This window comes from Schistocerca serialis, chromosome 3 (assembly GCF_023864345.2).
Source record: "Schistocerca serialis cubense isolate TAMUIC-IGC-003099 chromosome 3, iqSchSeri2.2, whole genome shotgun sequence".
Taxonomy (NCBI): Eukaryota; Metazoa; Arthropoda; class Insecta; order Orthoptera; family Acrididae; genus Schistocerca; species Schistocerca serialis.
This window is the reverse complement of record NC_064640.1, coordinates 105251337-105270536: the sequence shown is the minus strand read 5'-3', so window position 1 is coordinate 105270536 and position 19200 is coordinate 105251337. Positions and strand designations below refer to the sequence as shown.

The 19200-nt window shown below is 44.0% G+C and overlaps 1 protein-coding gene across 6 annotated transcripts in view; it reads left to right on the top strand.

Annotated features, from left to right (window-relative positions):
* The window catches only part of LOC126469782 (uncharacterized), a 510509-nt gene that overhangs the window by 377018 nt on the left and 114291 nt on the right, over window positions 1-19200 (top strand). For all 6 annotated transcript variants that reach the window (XM_050097021.1, XM_050097018.1, XM_050097023.1 and 3 more), the window contains one exon: window positions 11390-11524. In XM_050097021.1, coding sequence (XP_049952978.1) covers window positions 11414-11524 — 111 coding nt within the window. In that variant the 5' untranslated portion in view covers window positions 11390-11413. The remainder of the gene's footprint in view (window positions 1-11389; window positions 11525-19200) is intronic.

The following is a 19200-nucleotide window of genomic DNA, read 5'->3' as shown; positions in this document are numbered from 1 at the left end:
CTCTACCATTAAAAAATCATCGAATATTATTAGGCTGTTTCTCTTAACCATCCGTAATGACTTAAATTTATCCACATTTAAAGGGAACCATAGTCTTGTAGATTTTGATTTGTATTCTCTCTTAATCGGATCTATGTTTACTGTATGCTGAAGAAACGTCGCTCTTGCTTGTATCTTCTCCTTTGTGTTAAGGTCTAATTTACTGCGTGTGGTGTAGTATGTTGTCGTCAGTCCCCGCAGGCAGCAATGTACGGCATTATTGGTCGGGAGACTCCCTGTGGGGTAGTTTGGCCGCCAAGTGGCTCTATTAAACGCCGCTTCGGCGACTTGCGCGTCGATAATGATGGAATGATAACACACTATACAGTACCCGAGCTGATAAAAAGAGGGATCCCATGATCTATAGGTAGTAACCTTCATAAACTTGTACAATCTCATAAATGCAACGTCATCTGCATCGGTTCGACATTTCTGGGCTCAGTTAGTCGAATACCAGGTCGTTCCACACCTTAAGCATCTATGAATTCTAATTATTAAGCACACAGCTTCCATTACAATAAGGATCACGTCATTGGCAAATATTGTTGTTCTGTTGTCCGAAGACGTCGCGGACTAAATTAAACGTGGATAAGCTTAACTGTTATCGAACTGCCTTGATCAGAATGTACGCGCAGTTCCTTACACCGTAGTACTGAAGGAATGTAATGTTTATGTCCTGCTGCCAGAGAGATAATATGGTAGACAAATTCACTTTTAGAATGGAGGGGGAAGAGATTGGATGTTCCATGTTTCCAGGAAACACCCCTGAATTCAGCGTAAAGGATTTAAGAAAGCTACAGAAAAGTTGACTCAAGTTTGCTGGACGGAGATCTGAACCCTGCTTTTCCAGAATGTGTCAAATTGCGCCACCTCTTTCGGTCACAATATGTTATAGTGGTGGTTTCTCGTTTTCTCTGAAACTTCGGTAAAATTTTTTCGTGAAGTATGTATCCGTCATATGCAACAAGACAAATCACATAAAAGTGATAAATACTTCAAGGAACACGTAAAGAATGAGGAGTAAAAGGCCTGTCACCTACAGAACATTATTACGTAAAATACATCATGAAATGCAAGAGGACAAGGCAGAGAGAAATTTCTGAGGAGTCTTGAAGATCAAGGCCATTGCCTATTATTCAATAAATGAATGTATGAAATTGAGATAAAATACTAACAGCTGTATGGACCTTGATTTCTCTACAAGAAAGAGATAATAGGCAATGACACAGCGATATTAAATGTTTGCTGCATTGTTCTCTATCTTCTAGAATGCATTAAGTGTTTGAATGGATAAGTAGTTTATCAGGGTGCTTCCCATGTAGGACGTAGTTTTTAACTAAATCTGCATTCTGAAACAAAAGTGTGACGGAGGCTATGAACTCATTTGGTGACCTACCTCCTTTTCATAGACTCTCGGGTAGCATATGACAGACTACATAGGGAAAACGTAAAACTGAGTTTAGGACTATGAAGAAGCAGAACGAACTTAGATTCCTGTTCAGGTGATACACACGTAAATTCAAACTACGCAGTAGATTGACCTGAAAATTCCAACGAGACTTGGATAGTCACTTTGTTCTCCGCATGAAAAACGGCCGTGTTGAAAATCTAACAACAAAATTAGTTAGGCATAGAAATTAAGGACGACTGTCTTTTCAAATCTATGAGGATGACATTGTTTAACGCAGTCCGCTGTGTCACTTCCATCCTGTACCTAAATACCAGTTGCTTAGTGTCAACTATGGGAACTGAAGTAGTAGCTTTGCGGTACATCAAAATTATCCCACATGGAAAGCACGAAGCTTTCCGACGTAAGATTAGAAACCTTCCACTTAACGGCCTAAACTGCCCTTCGAGTAACACCGCTACTAACGGCTTTCAGTCTGAAGCCTTGTACGCTTGATTTGCGTAATTTATCGGTTCGTCTCAATTAAATCGTGGACCTCAGTGTAAATCTCAAATAATACACATAAGAAATGGAGTAGTTTCCTCTGTGAGGAATGTCTCCTCACACACTTTCCTACTTTACGTGGCCTCATAATTTGTCTGAGTACAAAGCTCTTCCGTAATCTGGACAGAATTGTTCTTCCCACTTGCTACAAATGTTTCTGATTTTGCCACCTGTTGCCATTACACTGTTATAACACTTTTTACGAAGTTCTGCCCATTATTCCCATTATTATTGTACTTTCGGATTTTCTGTCTTATTAGATGAATTATCACTTTCTGAGTTTCAATCCTTCTATACTTTCGGAAAAGTTACTTCTTTCTAGAGTGGGGTGAGTGCTGTGAAGTACTGTGACATGTATTGCTACCGCTAGTTTTAAAACTTACTAGCTTTTCGCCCACTGCTTCGCTCGCGTTGACAGTATGGTCTGCACAGTTTTTTTAATCGAACTTTTATGTTGTTCACAAACTGAAATGTCTTCTAAACTTTGCACGCTAATTACGGCCGTAGAAGTATGGTTTTTTTCAAATTTACTTCTGGCCAAAAAGCGATTCTGGCAGATATAGTTGGTCTATGTTAAACTTGCCTTTTGAGTGCTTCTGGTACTTCAAAAGAAACTTTTATCCCCTACCACATATATCTGTAAAAGTCAAATGCAGTGTTTCATAGATTTAACTTTAAAATTGTTTTAATGTAACAAAACATTTTCACTAAAATTTTCGTCTCATATTTCGCAAAAATCCTTCTTAAACGATGCGTACTGTGGAAAATCAATACCCTCTCCAAATTTCAATTTTCTTTTCTTAGCGGTTTGGACTGGGCGATGATGAAAAAAATGGTTCAAATGGCTCTGAGCACTATGGGACTTAACATCTTAGGTCATCAGTCCCCTAGAACTTAGAACTACGTAAACCTAACTAACCTAAGGACATCACACACATCCATGCCCGAGGCAGGATTCGAACCTGCGGCCGTAGCAGTCCCGCGGCTCCGGACTGCAGCGCCTAGAACCGCAAGGCCACAGTGGCCGGCTGGCGATGATGAGTCAGTCAGTCAGGATATCCACTTTATTTATAGGCATAAGCCCTGTAACATTCTAAATATCTCATAACGTCGTTCTTGCTTTCTTTCCACATTCTATAATGCGTCCAATTGTCTACTCGCAATAATCTTCCAGTCCTATGTCTCCATGAAAAGTCATGACATCTCACGCTTTCGGGCAAATACTCATCATCGGTTTTTAGTGCGTCATTTATCATGTCAGATATTTGTCCACTCACAAATCTCCGCGACTGTGCCTTGGTATTTCAGTCGTTGAAATATAAGAGCAAGAAATAGAGTAAGATCTTCTCTAGTTCCTATCAGCTGATAATACACAAGCCCATTTGACTACCTCTTCTCGTAATTCAGCTTGAATCGTCACTTCTTCGCTGTCTGAAACGATTTCAATGGATTCTGTGTCCCAACTCCAAACTGTTGTACACTGAACTATATCAGAATCAGTTTAGTGTGCACTGAATATCATCTGTCCTCGTGACAGCGAACTTAACAAATAACGTACAAAGAGTTAGAAATGCTCACGAAACAAAACTGCTGAAGCTACACCTGGCGGCACACTGGTTAGGACAGAACACTCGTAATAGGCAGCAGTGAGGTTCAAAGCGATCTTGACGTCGTCGGGACGTTACATTACAACACGCCTCTCTTCATACACGCATTTATTTAGATGACGTCTACTGCATTATATAATGTCTCTGATCCCTCACCCTTTCAGACGCAGACTTATCATAGTGAAGTGAATGTTTGATCCCGAGCCATTTGAGAGAAAAAAATTCTGTATGACACCCTTTTGTCACACTGATAACGCCTTGAAACATTAGCAAGTATTGGATGTATGGTTTATTTTAATGCAGTTGGACACACTAACACAAAATTTCAGCGTACTTTTCTGGAGCAAGGCGTTCCCTTATTGGTTGTACAGTCATAAAATGTGCGTTGTTTCTTCGTAGTCATAAGAGCGTACGAAGTACCAGCTATATAGAACGCTTCGCAAGCGGTTTTTATTTGGTGAAGGGTGCAACCAGCCACAAATACTTTTTAAATGTTTTTAGTGTCCTAGCCCATTTCGAGCTACCATACCCATCTTCAGATGAGTAATATTTTTCATTACACAGGTGTTTTGATCAACAGCATATGTAGTGTAAAAAAATTCCTGTGACGTTTACAGTATGTGTGCTGTGTGGAATTCAAGAACATACACATCGAGCTAGAAAGCAACATGGACCTCAACGAAACAAATCGCCATCTACTGGAACGTATTGTGGAGCAGACGACATGCTGTTGATCAAAACATCTGTGTAACGAAAAATATTAGCCATCTGAAGACGGGCATGGTAGCCCGAAACCAGTTATACCATTTTAAAAAAATAATTAAAACGCATTTGAGACGAGTTGCATTATTCACCAACTATCATTAACGGCCGCGGAGTTAATAAGATGCAACATATATAAAATATCATTGGTTTTTATTTTGTTTTCGATAGTAAACTGCATTGTCTTTCGAGCCTTCTTAATAACCAAATAACTACACGACACTAAGGCGAAATCTGTTAGGTAATGTAAAAGCTGGCTGCCTACGACTACATTTCATTCCTGCCATGGAAGCGCCACTGAGAACTAAATTGGATGTTCCGCAGGGGAACCAATAAATCTCGTTACGGGTCCTGGGGTAACGCAACAGAGCAAGCGCTGAATGGTGTTAAGAGTATGTTGGCTGTGCACTAGGGTTTCAAACTTTCAACATCGCCTGCGTTTTGTTTTTGTCTTCCATGTTTCGATGAGCTTGGTGTTTTCTCTATCTTGAACCAATGAACTCATTTCCGTTCGTGTGCGACGCACGATATAGTGTTTAACCTCTCTTATTAATTAAAATTTTAACCCATAACACTTATTTCCCTTCGTATCTAAATGTTTAATATACAGGATGAAGCAGAACTCCACTCATCATTCAGAGGTTCTACAGGGATACCTTCTGAGTATTACTCTGCAGCGGGCTGCCAGAGACCGTGGGTCACTTGTACCAAAATAGTGTAATTGTGATTATTCGGCTTGTTACCGCAGTCACCCTTGTTTCTGTAATTTCTGAAACCTGTAATATTCAATGAAAAAAAAAGAAAAAAACGTGCATCACACACAACACGGAGTAAAACCACAACCCTCGGTTGCAAAAGTGCTGTGATGTGGTTCCTATCGGTGCGGGGTCAGCTCAGTGTTCTTCCATTGTATTCAGTTAACCCATTGGTGCATATTGGCCATCTCTTCATCAGTAAATCTACCCATAGTACTAACCGCCAACGCTATTATTGCACTAGGTCTCCCGTGGCCGAACACGCGCTGACATTACAGCAAATAAATATAGTGGTGACTAAGGAAAAAGACATCGCACTGTCAGTATTTTCAGGTCAGTTGCGCATATACTAAAGACTAATTCTAAGACCCACAATGTAGATTCCTAAACGAAGGGGCCCTGCTGCGTTTCGTGACCGGATCTGAGATTTTCTCCGCTTGGGGACTGGGTATTGTTGTGTTATATTCGTATCTTACACTCTTAAGATAGCTGTATGGGCACGTCCCGAAAGACTATAAATTCACGGTAAGTTGACCGAAGCGCTCTCACTCCAAAGTGCAAGTGCAATAATATTGTGGTAGACTAATACGGCTGTTTATTACTGTTAACGCACAACTAACACTTCCGGAAAACAAAACCCTTGACAGAGCCGAGCAGTACTGAATGCAAACTTGATAGCATATTACTGTTATCAACGGCAGGCACCGCGATCGAACAGAAACCAGAGACACTGCGCTTACCGTAGATGTTTGTACTGTTGTGCACTATTTTCAGTGCATTACGAATACAAAGCTAATTGGTGGCAATCCAAACGAAATACACTCCTGGAAACTGAAATAAGAACACCGTGAATTCATTGTCCCAGGAAGGGGAAACTTTATTGACACATTCCTGCGGTCAGATACATCACATGATCACACTGACAGAACCACAGGCACATAGACACAGGCAACAGAGCATGCACAATGTCGGCACTAGTACAGTGTATATCCACCTTTCGCAGCAATGCAGGCTGCTATTCTCCCATGGAGACGATCGTAGAGATGCTGGATGTAGTCCTGTGGAACGGCTTGCCATGCCATTTCCACCTGGCGCCTCAGTTGGACCAGCGTTCGTGCTGGACGTGCAGACCGCGTGAGACGACGCTTCATCCAGTCCCAAACATGCTCAATGGGGGACAGATCCGGAGATCTTGCTGGCCAGGGTAGTTGACTTACACCTTCTAGAGCACGTTGGGTGGCACGGGATACATGCGGACGTGCATTGTCCTGTTGGAACAGAAAGTTCCCTTGCCGGTCTAGGAATGGTAGAACGATGGGTTCGATGACGGTTTGGGTGTACCGTGCACTATTCAGTGTCCCCTCGACGATCACCAGTGGCGTACGGCCAGTGTAGGAGATCGCTCCCCACACCATGATTTCGGGTGTTGGCCCTGTGTGCCTCGGTCGTATGCAGTCCTGATTGTGGCGCTCACCTGCACGGCGCCAAACACGCATACGACCATCATTGGCACCAAGGCAGAAGCGACTCTCATCGCTGAAGACGACACGTCTCCATTCGTCCCTCCATTCACGCCTGTCGCGACACCACTGGAGGCGGGCTGCACGATGTTGGGGCGTGAGCGGAAGACGGCCTAGCGGTGTGCGGGACCATAGCCCAGCTTCATGGAGACGGTTGCGAATGGTCCTCGCCGATACCCCAGGAGCAACAGTGTCCCTAATTTGCTGGGAAGTGGCGGTGCGATCCCCTACGGCACTGCGTAGGATCCTATGGTCTTGGTGTGCATCCGTGCGTTGCTGTGGTCCGGTCCCAGGTCCATGGGCACGTGCACCTTCCGCCGACCACTGGCGACAACATCGATGTACTGTGGAGACCTCACGCCCCACGTGTTGAGCAATTCGGCGGTACGTCCACCCGGCCTCCCGCATGCCCACTATACGCCCTCGCTCAAAGTCCGTCAACTGCACATACGGTTCACGTCCACGCTGTCGCGGCATGCTACCAGTGTTAAAGACTGCGATGGAGCTCCGTATGCCACGGCAAACTGGCTGACACTGACGGCGGCGGTGCACAAATGCTGCGCAGCTAGCGCCATTCGACGGCCAACACCGCGGTTCCTGGTGTGTCCGCTGTGCCGTGCGTGTGATCATTGCTTGTACAGCCCTCTCGCAGTGTCCGGAGCAAGTATGGTGGGTCTGACACACCGGTGTCAATGTGTTCTTTTTTCCATTTCCAGAAGTGTATATTAACTCTGTAATGTCCCGTCGGAAACTGTGGGTACATGAAACCAGAATACTCAAAGTATCCCTGAACAACCTTTGAAAGTATGTCGGTGAAGCTCTGCTTCACCCTGCATGTTAGTGATACTCTCACGGTATACCACACTAACAATGCTTCCAGCTCTTTCCCTTTTATCAGTCACTCACGTCAATAAATTGCCGCATTTCACACATGGAGATCTAGAAAATTTTCCAGTAACTGCCGCCACGGTGGGAGGAGAATGTCTTCTTTTTTGTTTTTCTTTGGTTTTGGAGTCCAAAACGTAATTTTTTTTTCATAAGAGGAGAAAATCTATTTGTTACCAAGCTCGATCGTTTTAAATTACCAAGTATGACAGTATAATGAAACAATGTCGATACAGTCAACGCCCTTCGCTGTACTTCTCCCTCTCGCGTTAATTTCGGACTTCGTGTCGGAAGAGTTGTGTTGGGTTGTTTTGGGGGAAGAGACCAAACAGCGAGGTCATCGGTCTCATCGGATTAGGGAAGGATGGGAAAGGAAGTCGGCCGTGCCCTTTCAAAGGAACCATCCCGGCATTTGCCTGGAGCGATTTAGGGAAATCACGGAAAACCTAAATCAGGATGGCTGGAGACGGGATTGAACCGTCGTTCTCCCGAATGCGAGTCCAGTGTGCTAACCACTGCGCCACCTCGCTCGGTGTATCCGAAGAGGAGCTTTGAAGTTAAGACGAGTGGAAAGTATACTAAAGCTAATGACTACATTTAGATTTCCATCGCTTTAATCGTCTCAAACGTTACTTAGATAAGACCTTTCTCCACATAAGACTCATCTTCTCGTTAGTTATGGCGTGAATTACAATCTTCGTGGAATATAGACTAAGGTGTAAGGTGAAACCATCATCATTTTTCAAACTGAAAAATACTGGCAGAACTGAAAGGTCGATTTAGTTTTTGCAGTTTAGATAACGTTATCACGTCAAGTTGGAGAGTATTCTCCAATGACTTACTTGCGATTTTCCTAAGCTTCAGTTTCCGACACATTTCAGCTCTAGAATCTTCCACGCTTTAGAGCGCGCTTTTAATTGTCTAAGCGAAGTATTAAGGAACTCAACAGGCTGCGATTCAGCGGTAGGACAGTGAGAAACTTCTGTTTGCTTAAAAATACTGTTGTTGACAAAAATCTTACATGGTCCATACTTCAACACTGCTCAACTGCGAGGATACATTTCATATCGGACTAGCAAGGAGACAAGGAGTATACCCAAAAGAAGGGCGGTGTGGAGTGTCACAGAATTGTAAGACTGGTAAGACAGTACAACAGATCTCTTAGACAACGTTAAACATCAGATACTGGAAGTAGCACGCTGTCCATCTCGCTTTTAGAATATTTCAAGGATCGCCTTTCACGGCAGAAAAGACGAATGTTCCTGAGGCCCCTACGTATCCATCTCACAGATCTCGCGCAGATAAAATGACGCAAGTAGTAGTTCGCCCAAGAAGTTCTTCCCATGATCGATCCATGAATGAAACGCAGAAAAAGGATGCCATAGAAAGTACCCTCTGCCAAGCACTGTGGTGATTCCCAGACGACTGACACTGCACGAAACTGGACATTACTGCAAACGGAACCAGAACCGAAAGCAACTGAACTGACAAGCCAAATATCAGGAGTACCCCTACATTTGCTTTTGATAATGGTAACTGGAACAAACTCTTGTATTTTATCCCAGCTACAGTTACAGTTTCATAGAATGGAAGGTTATCTAAAACTTGTATAGAAACCAGTCTTTGCTTTAAGAATTGCAGAACAATGAAGGGAAGCAATAACTGAGAAGAAAGTGAGACAGCAATATGACCGATCCCCGATCTCACTCAATCTGTACATGCAGTGAAGAAAACAAGGAGAAATTCGGGAAGAGAATTGAGGTTCATGCAAAAGAAATGAAAACCTACCGGTTTCCCAATCACATAGTAACCCAGTTTCTGACGGCAAAGGACTAGGAAGATTTGTTGAACTGACTGGATAGTATCTTCAAAAACACCGACAAAAGAAAAATAAGGGTATGTCACGTAGTTAAATTAAATCAGGTGATGCTGACTGAATCAAATTAGGAAGTGCTACATTAAAAGCAGCGATGAGCTTTGTTACTTGGACAGCATTTGGGAGAAGTAGAGAGGATAAAAAATGTCGTGTGACTAGGGCCTCCCTTCGGGCAGACCGTTCGCCGGGTGCAAGTCTTTCGATTTTACGCCACTTCGTCGACTTGCGCGTCGATGGGGATGAAATGATGATGCGTCGATGGGGATGAAATGATGATGATTAGGAAAACAACACCCAATCCCTGAGCGGAGAAAATCTCCGACCCAGCCGGGAATCGAACCCGGGCCCTTAGGATCGACATTATGTCGCGCTGACCACTACTTTTTTATTTTTATTTTTTTTTCAGTTTGTTCGTTGTTGATCGTTGTTTGGTCGTTGCGGACGTCACATGACATCCGTTAAAGTTCGTTGTTGATCCTTTCACTCAGTTTTTTATTACAGAGGCCAACCAGCTCTCTGACCGAACACGCTGAGCTACCGTGCCGGCTAAACCACTCAGCTACCGGGGGCGGACCGTAGAGAGGATATAAAATGCACATTGGGAGTACCAAGAATAGTGCTTCTGAGAAAAGAACAACTTGTTAACATCGGATTTAAACTGAAATATTAGGAATGCTTCTATGAAGGTATCTGTGCAGTTTCACATTGAGCGAAAGTCAAGCATGGACGATAAACAGGGTAGAGAAGAAGAGAACTGAAGATTTTGAAACATGGTGCTACAGAATAGTGCTGGAGCTTAGTTGGGTAGATAGTTATTAAAGAACAGACACCGAATCGAATTGTGGAAAAGGAGATTTTGTGGACATATCTTAAGACATAGAGGAATCTCAATTTGGTAATAGAAGAAAGAGCGAGCACGCGCTTCGAAGAGAGAAACTAATACTAGATTACAGTGAGCAGGTTAAATGGAAGCAGGCAGCATCCTTCATTTAGAGGGTGTTGATGTAGGTCGCTTGCACAGAATAGACTGTTATGGAGGGCTGCATCAAACCTGTCTTCGGAATGACGACGACGACACAAAGTGAACCATTTCTGATAGTTAAAAGATGAATGCTATAAAATACTGGGTGTTCAAAAAGTCAGTATAAATTTGAAAACTGAATAAATCACGGAATAATGTAGATAGAGAGGTACAAATTTACATACATGCTTGGAATGACATAGGGTTTTATTAGAACCAAAAAAATACAAATGTTCAAAAAATGTCCGACAGATGGCGCTTCATCTGATCAGAATAGCAATAATTAGCATAACAACGTAAGACAAAGCAAAGATGATTATCTTTACAGGAAATGCTCAATACGTCCACCATCATTCCTCAACAATAGCTGTGGTCGAAGAATGATGTTGTGAATAGCATTGTAAAGCATGTCCGGAGTTATGGTGAGGCATTGGCGTCGGATGTTGTCTTTCAGCATCCCTAGAGATGTCGGTGGATCACGATACACTTGCGACTTCAGGTAACCCCAAAGCCAATAATTGCACGGACTGAGGTCTGGGGACCTGGGAGGCCAAGCGTGACGAAAGTGGCGGCTGAGCACACGATCATGACCAAACGACGCGCGTGAGAGATCTTTCACGCGTCTAGCAATGTGGGGTGTTTTTTCCTACTTCCTCTCTCTCTCTCTCTCTCTCTCTCTCTCTCTCTCTCTCTCTCTCTCTCTCTCACATGAAACCCTATGTCATTCCAAGCATGTGTGTCAATTTTTACCTCTCTGTCTACATTATTCCGTGGTTTATTAAGTTTTCAAATGTATACGGACTTTTTGATCACCCGGTCTAATTAAAATTTCCAGAGAAATGAAATATGGCGACTATAATAAAGCCACTAAGTCGACGTAATTTCTACTACATCACGATTCAACTTTATGAGTAAGTTGACTGTTCTGTGATAGTGTGTTTTATTGTAAGACGGCGTGATGTGGGTGTTGCAGAGGCAGACGGCAGCGTGACGCGAGATGCCGGCCACGGGAAGCGAACGCAGGTCCTCGGCTGTGGCGGGCGGCATGGACACCTCTCGCCGGCTCAGCGCCTCTTCCGACTGCTCGCTGCCCGACAGGGACCGACAGGTGAGTCCCCTCCTCTGCGTTCGAAAAAACGTTGCCTATATGTCAACGAAATTTGTCATGTTGATGTATGTTGCGCGACATTGAAGTAAAGCATCAATTTCCTCTTCGTAATACACTAGTGGCCATTAAAATTGCTACACCAAGAAGAAATGCAGATGATAAACGGGTATTCATTGGACAAATATATTATACTAGAACTGACATGTGATTACATTTTCAAGCAATTTGGGTTCTTAGACCCGGAGAAATCAGTACCCAGAACAACCACCTCTGCCCGTAATAAAGGCCTTGATACGCCTGGGCATTGAATCAAACAGAGCGTGGACGGCGTGTACAGGTACAGCTGCCCATGCAGCTTCAACACGATACCACAGTTCATCAAGAGTAGTGACTGGCGTATTGCGAGGAGCCAGTTGCTCGGCCACCGTTGACCAGACGTTTCCAATTGGTGAGAGATCTGGAGAATGTGCTGGCCAGGACAGCAGTCGAACATTTCCAGTATCCAGAAAGGCCCGTACAGGACCTGCAACATGCGGTAGTGCATTATCCTGCTGAAACGTAGGGTTTCGCAGGGACCGATTGAAGGGTAGAGCCACGGGTCGTAACACATCTGAAATGTAACGTCCACTGTTCAAAGTGCCGTCAGTGCGAACAAGAGGTGACCGAGACGTGTAACCGATGGCACCCCATACCATCACGCCGGGTGATACGCCAGTATGGTGATGACGAATACGCGCTTCCAATGTGCGTTCACCGCGATGTCGCCAAACACGGATGCGACCATCATGAGGCTGTAAACAGAACCTGGATTCATCCGAAAAAATGACGTTTTGCCATTCGTGCACCCAGGTTCGTCGTTAAGTACACCATCGCAGGCGCTCCTGTCTGTGATGCAGCGTCAAGGGTGACCGCAGCCATGGCCTCCGAGCTGATAGTCCATGCTGCTGCAAACGTCGTCGAACTGTTCGTGCAGATGGTTGTTGTCTCGCAAACGTCCCCATCTGTTGACTCAGGGATCGAGACGAGGCGGCACGATCCGTTACAGCCATGCGGATAAGATGCCTGTCATCTCGACTGCTAGTGATACGAGGCCGTTGGGATCCAGCACGGTGTTCCGTATTACTCTCCTGAACCCACCGATTCCATATTCTGCTAACAGTCATTGGATCTCGACCAACGCGAGCAACAATGTCGCGATACGATAAACCGCAATCGCGATAGGCTACAATCCGACCTTTATCAAAGTCTGAAACGTGATGGTACGCATTTCTCCTCCTTACATGAGGCATCACAACGACGTTTCACCAGACAACGCCGGTCAACTGCTGTCTGTGTATGAGAAATCGGTTGGAAACTTCCCTCATGTCAGCACCTTGTAGGTGTCGCCACCGGAGTAAATGCTCTGAAAAGCTAATCATTTGCATATCACACCATCTTCTTCCTATCGGTTAAATTTCGCGTCTGTATCACGTCATCTTCGTGGTGTAGCAATTTTAATGGCCAGTAGTGTAGTTTTTTTATACGGCTTTCGGAAAGCTGTCGTGTTATATGTATTTCATTAAAGTGGCTAAATTAGAATTCAGTGCGCAATAGAATTCTTTGCCGGCCGTTGTGGCCGAGCGGTTCTAGGCGCTTCAGTCCGGTACTGCGCTGCTGCTACGATCGCAAGTTCGAATTCTGCCTCGGGCATGGATGTGTGTGCTGTATTTAGGTTAGTTAGGCTTAAGAAGTTCTACGTCTTGGGGACTGAGGACCTCACATGTTAAGTCCCATAGTTGTTAGAGCCATTTGAACCATTTTTTTTAGAATTCTTTTTGGAATGTTTATACTAAACGAAAACTCGCCTAAATTTGGTACTATTTTATAAGGGGGTCTGCTTCTTCGTATAAAATAAGCCGTCTGACAGAAAAGGGAAGCACCAGAAGACATGGTCGAATGTCAATATAACTTGGTACACGTACACGCCGTCGGGGGTATGTGAATCAGAGTTGCAATTCTCTGTGACAGCTAGAACGGCCACCAGAGCACTGTAGTGTTTATTACCAGCCTGGTAAGGTATATAACAGCTTTGTTCAGTGATTACGGAAATGCTGTCTACTCCCGTGGGACAGTGTTACGAGCACCTGACAGGGTCTGAAATTGGCCGTATTGTGTGGCTCCATTTGGCCAGCTGGTCACATCGGGAAATATGCAGATCAGTGGGGCATTCGGATGTGACAGTGCCCCGATGATGGACTTCATACGGACGTGAGAGAAGGCATAGTTGTACCCGTCGTCCAGGTTCCGGTCGATCACGTCTGAGGACTATAAGGGAGATTGTAGTATTGTGCACATCGCAAGCCATACACATCTACGCCTGCCAACTGGGAACAGGTAATGGACTCCCTGCATTGTTCTGTATCGTCCTGCGCCATTGGTCGGAAACTAAGAGCAGCTGGACTAGAGAATGACCGTCTCCTGCGTAGGCTGTCTTTAACACAACACAAACTACAGCTTACTTTGCATGTCTGAAAGAATCGGGCCTTAATGTCGATCTACAGCCGCACGAAATTATTCAAAATAAATTTGCTAATGCGAATATCTTGGCTTCAGCTGTATAAGGCGTTGGCATACTGCCTGTTAGTGACATCTGAAAATTTGTGCCCGATCGGGACTCGAACCCGGATTTCGGGCTTATCGCGAGCGGTCGACTTAACCACTTCAGCCATTTTTGTACGCCCCTCGGACCGACACAAAATTCTGTGTATCACGCTGTCTCCATTCTTATTACATAGTACCTTACATTGATCATTTTATGCTCGCTGAATTATACTGCTGGCGCACAAGGGCAGCCGGAGTGGTTAAGGCGACCGCTCGCGATAAGCGGGAAACATGGCTTCGAGTCCCGGCATAGATAATCATGTCACTAATAGGCAGTATAGTATATCATTGAATAAAACGGCTGAAGCCAAGATGTTAGCATTAGCGAATTTGTTTCGAGCAAACAGCAGCGTCTGGAGTGGTGCCGAGACCGGAAAGCATGGACTTGCGATGAATGGTATCGCATTCTCGGCAGTGTTTCTGAACTACCCTGAATAACCATCGTCAGTATGGTGATTTGTAGAGGGGTCCCATTCTGCCAATGTTCTACTGCTGGCGTAGTGGTGTGGGGGAACTTTCTGGAACACTTCGTGTTACGGCTGGTATTGATCCAGGGAACTTTCGACAGCACAACAGTATCTCTCACAAGGTAAACTCTCCATCCCCCCCCCCTCCCCCCCGCGGTTTAGTGGTAAGATGGCCCAGTGGATAGCCCGTCGAAAGCTAAACGCAAATCGAACATGGAAAGAGGCAGAAGATATGCTGAAGAAGAGACAAAACAGAAAAAGTGAACGGTCCAAGCTTACGATGCGAACTTAGAGCTGCGGCGTCTTTGTTGTGTAGTCACGGGTTGTCTTGCGAAGGGGTAGATCCGTGTACGAATCTCCCTCGTACCCCACGCAATATTTTTTTCCCCCTCACAAAATTATGAACTTTCCGTCCGGTCATTGACGTGTCTGTTCGCTGTATTCAGATGGATGTCTGTGTCGTGGTGTAACGCCCGTTTGCAACAGTGAGGTGTAAGGAAGGGACCTTCAGATGTACGTACCTCCTACTTCTTCTACACCAGCACCACATGTTATGACTCTTGCGTTCCGTTTACGGATCTCTCACTTCGCAGTAGCCGGCCACTGTGGCCGAGCGGTTCTAGGCACTTCAGTCCGGAACCGCGCAGGTTAGAGTCTTGCCTCGGGCATGGATGTGTGTGATGTCCTTAGGTTAGTTAGGTTTAAGTAGTTCTAAGTTCTAGGGGACTGATGACCTCAGATGTTAAGTCCCATAGTGCTCACAGCCATGTGAACCGTAACACAACATAAACATGTCATTGTAATCCACATTAATCCACACTTCGAAACGCGTTGTGGAAATAGTGACTCGGAATAGTAAACTCGTTTCGTCCGGAATCGTAAAGCAGTTGTCTACCAAATTTACAAAGAAACTTCAGTGTGGCTGGTGTTACGAATACAGAGAATCGGGAAATCTGATTTAATGGGTTGTGACCAAGGGTACGATAGCTGGAAATAAATATCGTGGCAAAATCGAAACACGTCGGCCGTAAACATGCTGTTACTAGAATTTATTGTAAGTGATCGGATAACGTATGTACTGCTGGTAGACAAAACGTTGGATGTCCGTACCTCGTCAAAGGCAATGTACGTCGGAAGCTTTTCTGTACCGTAAAGCTATAGTTGGAATACATTGCAATCGATTGCACAAATGTTACGATACACAACATTTATTGCACGTTATTGGATATGCGGCTGTTCAGCACACAAGTAGTTCTGGTCGTTTTCCATTGCATCACATCCGTGATCGAGTTAAGATACGCGGTATGCCAAGAGAGAATGTACTCCACACATTCCCCGCTTAAAGACAAGGTCTAATGGCTACCACATTGTAGTGTGCAGGGCATCAATCTGGGCATCTGACGCAGAGAGCGTCATGAAAGTTCTGGACAACTAAGTATTAAAGAGTTCTCCACACCGATGCGACTGTTTCGCGGCCGAAATGTGCCGCAGATTTAACAGAGCTAGGTGATCGACTTGACATCGCACACCATAGTCGAATATTTCCTGCAGTCTCTCGCTGTCGCACTAAGAACAGACTGTTATTAACTGCATTAGAAGACGAGGGAAAAGCGAGAGAAGGGTTCATTTATTTGAAACTGGGACAGTAGTGGGATTAGAAGCATTAGCGGCAAACTTTAAATGTTTTCAACTAACGAAGGCAACTTTAAGAAATAAAGGTGGTGGATAATTTCAATTTAGAGTAAGCGTGTCCAACCCGCGGCCCGCGGGATGAATGTGGCCCAAAGCAAGTTTGTGTGGCGCAGTTGATGCGTTGGAGCCCAGCACTGAAACACAAACGGCCACAATACAGCGATAGACACGTAAAGGTAATTTTGCAGCAGGTCAGCGCTCGACCCCATGTCTCAAAACCCGTGAAAATATGCAAGGAAACGTTGAAATGAGAAGTCCTACCCAGCCGCCGTATTCTCCATACGTTGCTCTCTGTCTGACTACCACCTTTTTCGATCAGTGGTATACAGTCTGGCTGACCAGTACTTCCGATCATATAAACAAGTGCAAAATTGAATCGATTCATGGATCTCCACAAAAGACGCCTAGTTCTTCCGCCACGGGATTCGTATGCTCTCCGAAAGATGGGAGAATGTAGTGGCCAGCGATGGGCAATACTATGACTCATATTTTTTTATGTAAGGTTTTCACAATAAAGCCCCAAACTTCGAGAAAAAAACTGTGGAAGCAAAATTGTAGACTTAGTAGTTAATAATTATATATGCAAATGTAATACAAAACGTAGCACAGAACTGATTCCTTTTTTTTTTAATATATAAAATAATTGTCTAGACAAATTACGAGCTCGCAGCAAGATTAAGCAGACTGCGTATATTTTATAGGAATTACCGTACTAGTCCATTTGAGAATTTCATAGCCTTCACTGATAGTAAAGTCAGGTTGCTGAATGTATACGACATCGTTCAAAGTTGACGGTGTTACAGTGTTCTTCCTGGCAACCTACAAACTTCCTTGGTTGAAGTCTTCACGACAGGCATCTTTTTTTTTTTTTCAGCAGAACGCTCTGTTAATTCAGCCCGTGTAAGCGGGGTTCATAATTAAGTGTGTGCAAAATTAGTTCCTTAAAGCTTCATTCACATTCATCTTGTTCCGACTTTTATTTCTGTCTGATCTCATCAATGATAGGATCTGAGTGGCTTTATTTTTGGCTGGCAGGTGGGCAAGAATAATGCTACTGTGGGTGGGGGACATTATGAACGCATATTAGTTACCATTTTGGTAGCATATAATGACAAATAACGAACTTGACATCCATCTACATCTACGTGGATACTCTGCAAATCACATTTAAGTGCCTGGCAGAGGGTTCATCGAACCACCTTCACATTTCTCTATTATTTCAATTTCGTATAGCGCGCGGAAAGAATGAACACCTATATCTTTCCGTACGAGCTCTGATTTCCCTTAGTTTATCGTGGTGATCGTTCCTCCCTATGTAGGTCGGTGTCAACAAAATATTTTCGCATTCGGAGGAGAAAGTAGGTGATTGGAATTTCGTGAGAAGATTCCGTCGCAACGAGAAACGCCTTTCTTTTAATGATTTCCAGCCCAAATCCTGTATCATTTCTGTGACACTCTCTCCCATATTTCGCGATAATACAAAACGTGCTGCCCTCCTTCGAACTTTTTCGATGTACTCCGTCAGTCCTATCTAGTAAGCATCCCACACCGCGCAGTGGTATTCTAAAAGAGGACGGACAAGCGTAGTGTAGGCAGTCTCCTTAGGAGATCTGTTACTTTCTCTAAGTGTCCTGCCAGTAAAACGCAGCCTTTGGTTAGCCTTCCCCACAACATTTTCTGTGTGTTCCTTCCAACTTAAGTTGTTCGTAATTGTAATACCTAGGTATTTAGTTGAATTTACGGCTTTTAGATTAGACTGATTTATCGTGTAACCGAAGTGTAACGAATTCTTTTCAGCACTCTTGTGGATGACCTCACACTTTTAGTTATTTAGGGTCAACTGCCACTTTTCGCACCATTCAGATATTTTTTCTAAATCGTTTTGCAGTTTGTTTTGATCTTCTGATGACTTTATTAGTCGATAAACGACAGCGTCATCTGTAAACGACCGAAGACGGCTGCTAACATTGTCCCCCAAGTTCATATATCGGAGGATCAGACATGAATTCTTGTTACTTTTGACACTTAGTTTTTTTTTAAGTTATAAAGCTAGAATAATTTATGCTGGAGATGTTGTTTGGTCTTGTATGTAGTGTAACTGACTGCCGATGCGATCCTGTTCAAAGAAAATCGAAACATTGACATGTAAAAAAAAAAAAAAAAACCACCTTCTGTAACATTCCTCAATTCATGTTAAAGTGGATAACTTAATGCTGTCTACGGGAAAAAGGAGGTTGTAAGAATGAATCTCATCGAATACGGGATTGTTAGTGACGGAGCTCAAGAGCTGATTGGAGAAATATAAGGGGCAGTCAAAAGAAAATCAGACAGATGGAAAAGTGTAAGTAAACTATTTACCATTTCAAAAGTAATCGCCATAACGTTTAATACATTTATCCCACTGAGAGACAAGACTGTCAACACCTTCATGGAAAAATGTTTGCGGTTGCCTTCAGAATCGTGATTGTAGCCAGGCGTGCATTTCTTCGTCCGAAGCACATCGGCGGCCAGAGATGTCTTTCTTCTCCAAAAATATGGAAATCGCAAGTGGAGGATGGGGACTATGTGGAGGATGTGCGGGGCTTCCCGGCGGAACTTATGGAGTGTACTCGAAACAACGTTGGCAACATGTTGGCATGCGACAGCATCATTTTTCCATGAAGGCATTGACAGTATTGCCTCACAGTGGGATAAATATATTGATAGTTCCGGCGATCACTTTTACAGTAGTAAGTAATTTATTTACTTTTTTCCCCATCTGTCTCGTTTTCATTTGACTTCCTCTTTCCCTGGAAATCAGCTATGTGGATTCCAAGGCAACCACTCAATCATTCACCTTAATTGGATTAGGAAAAGTGTCTAAAACCAGTACGTGCA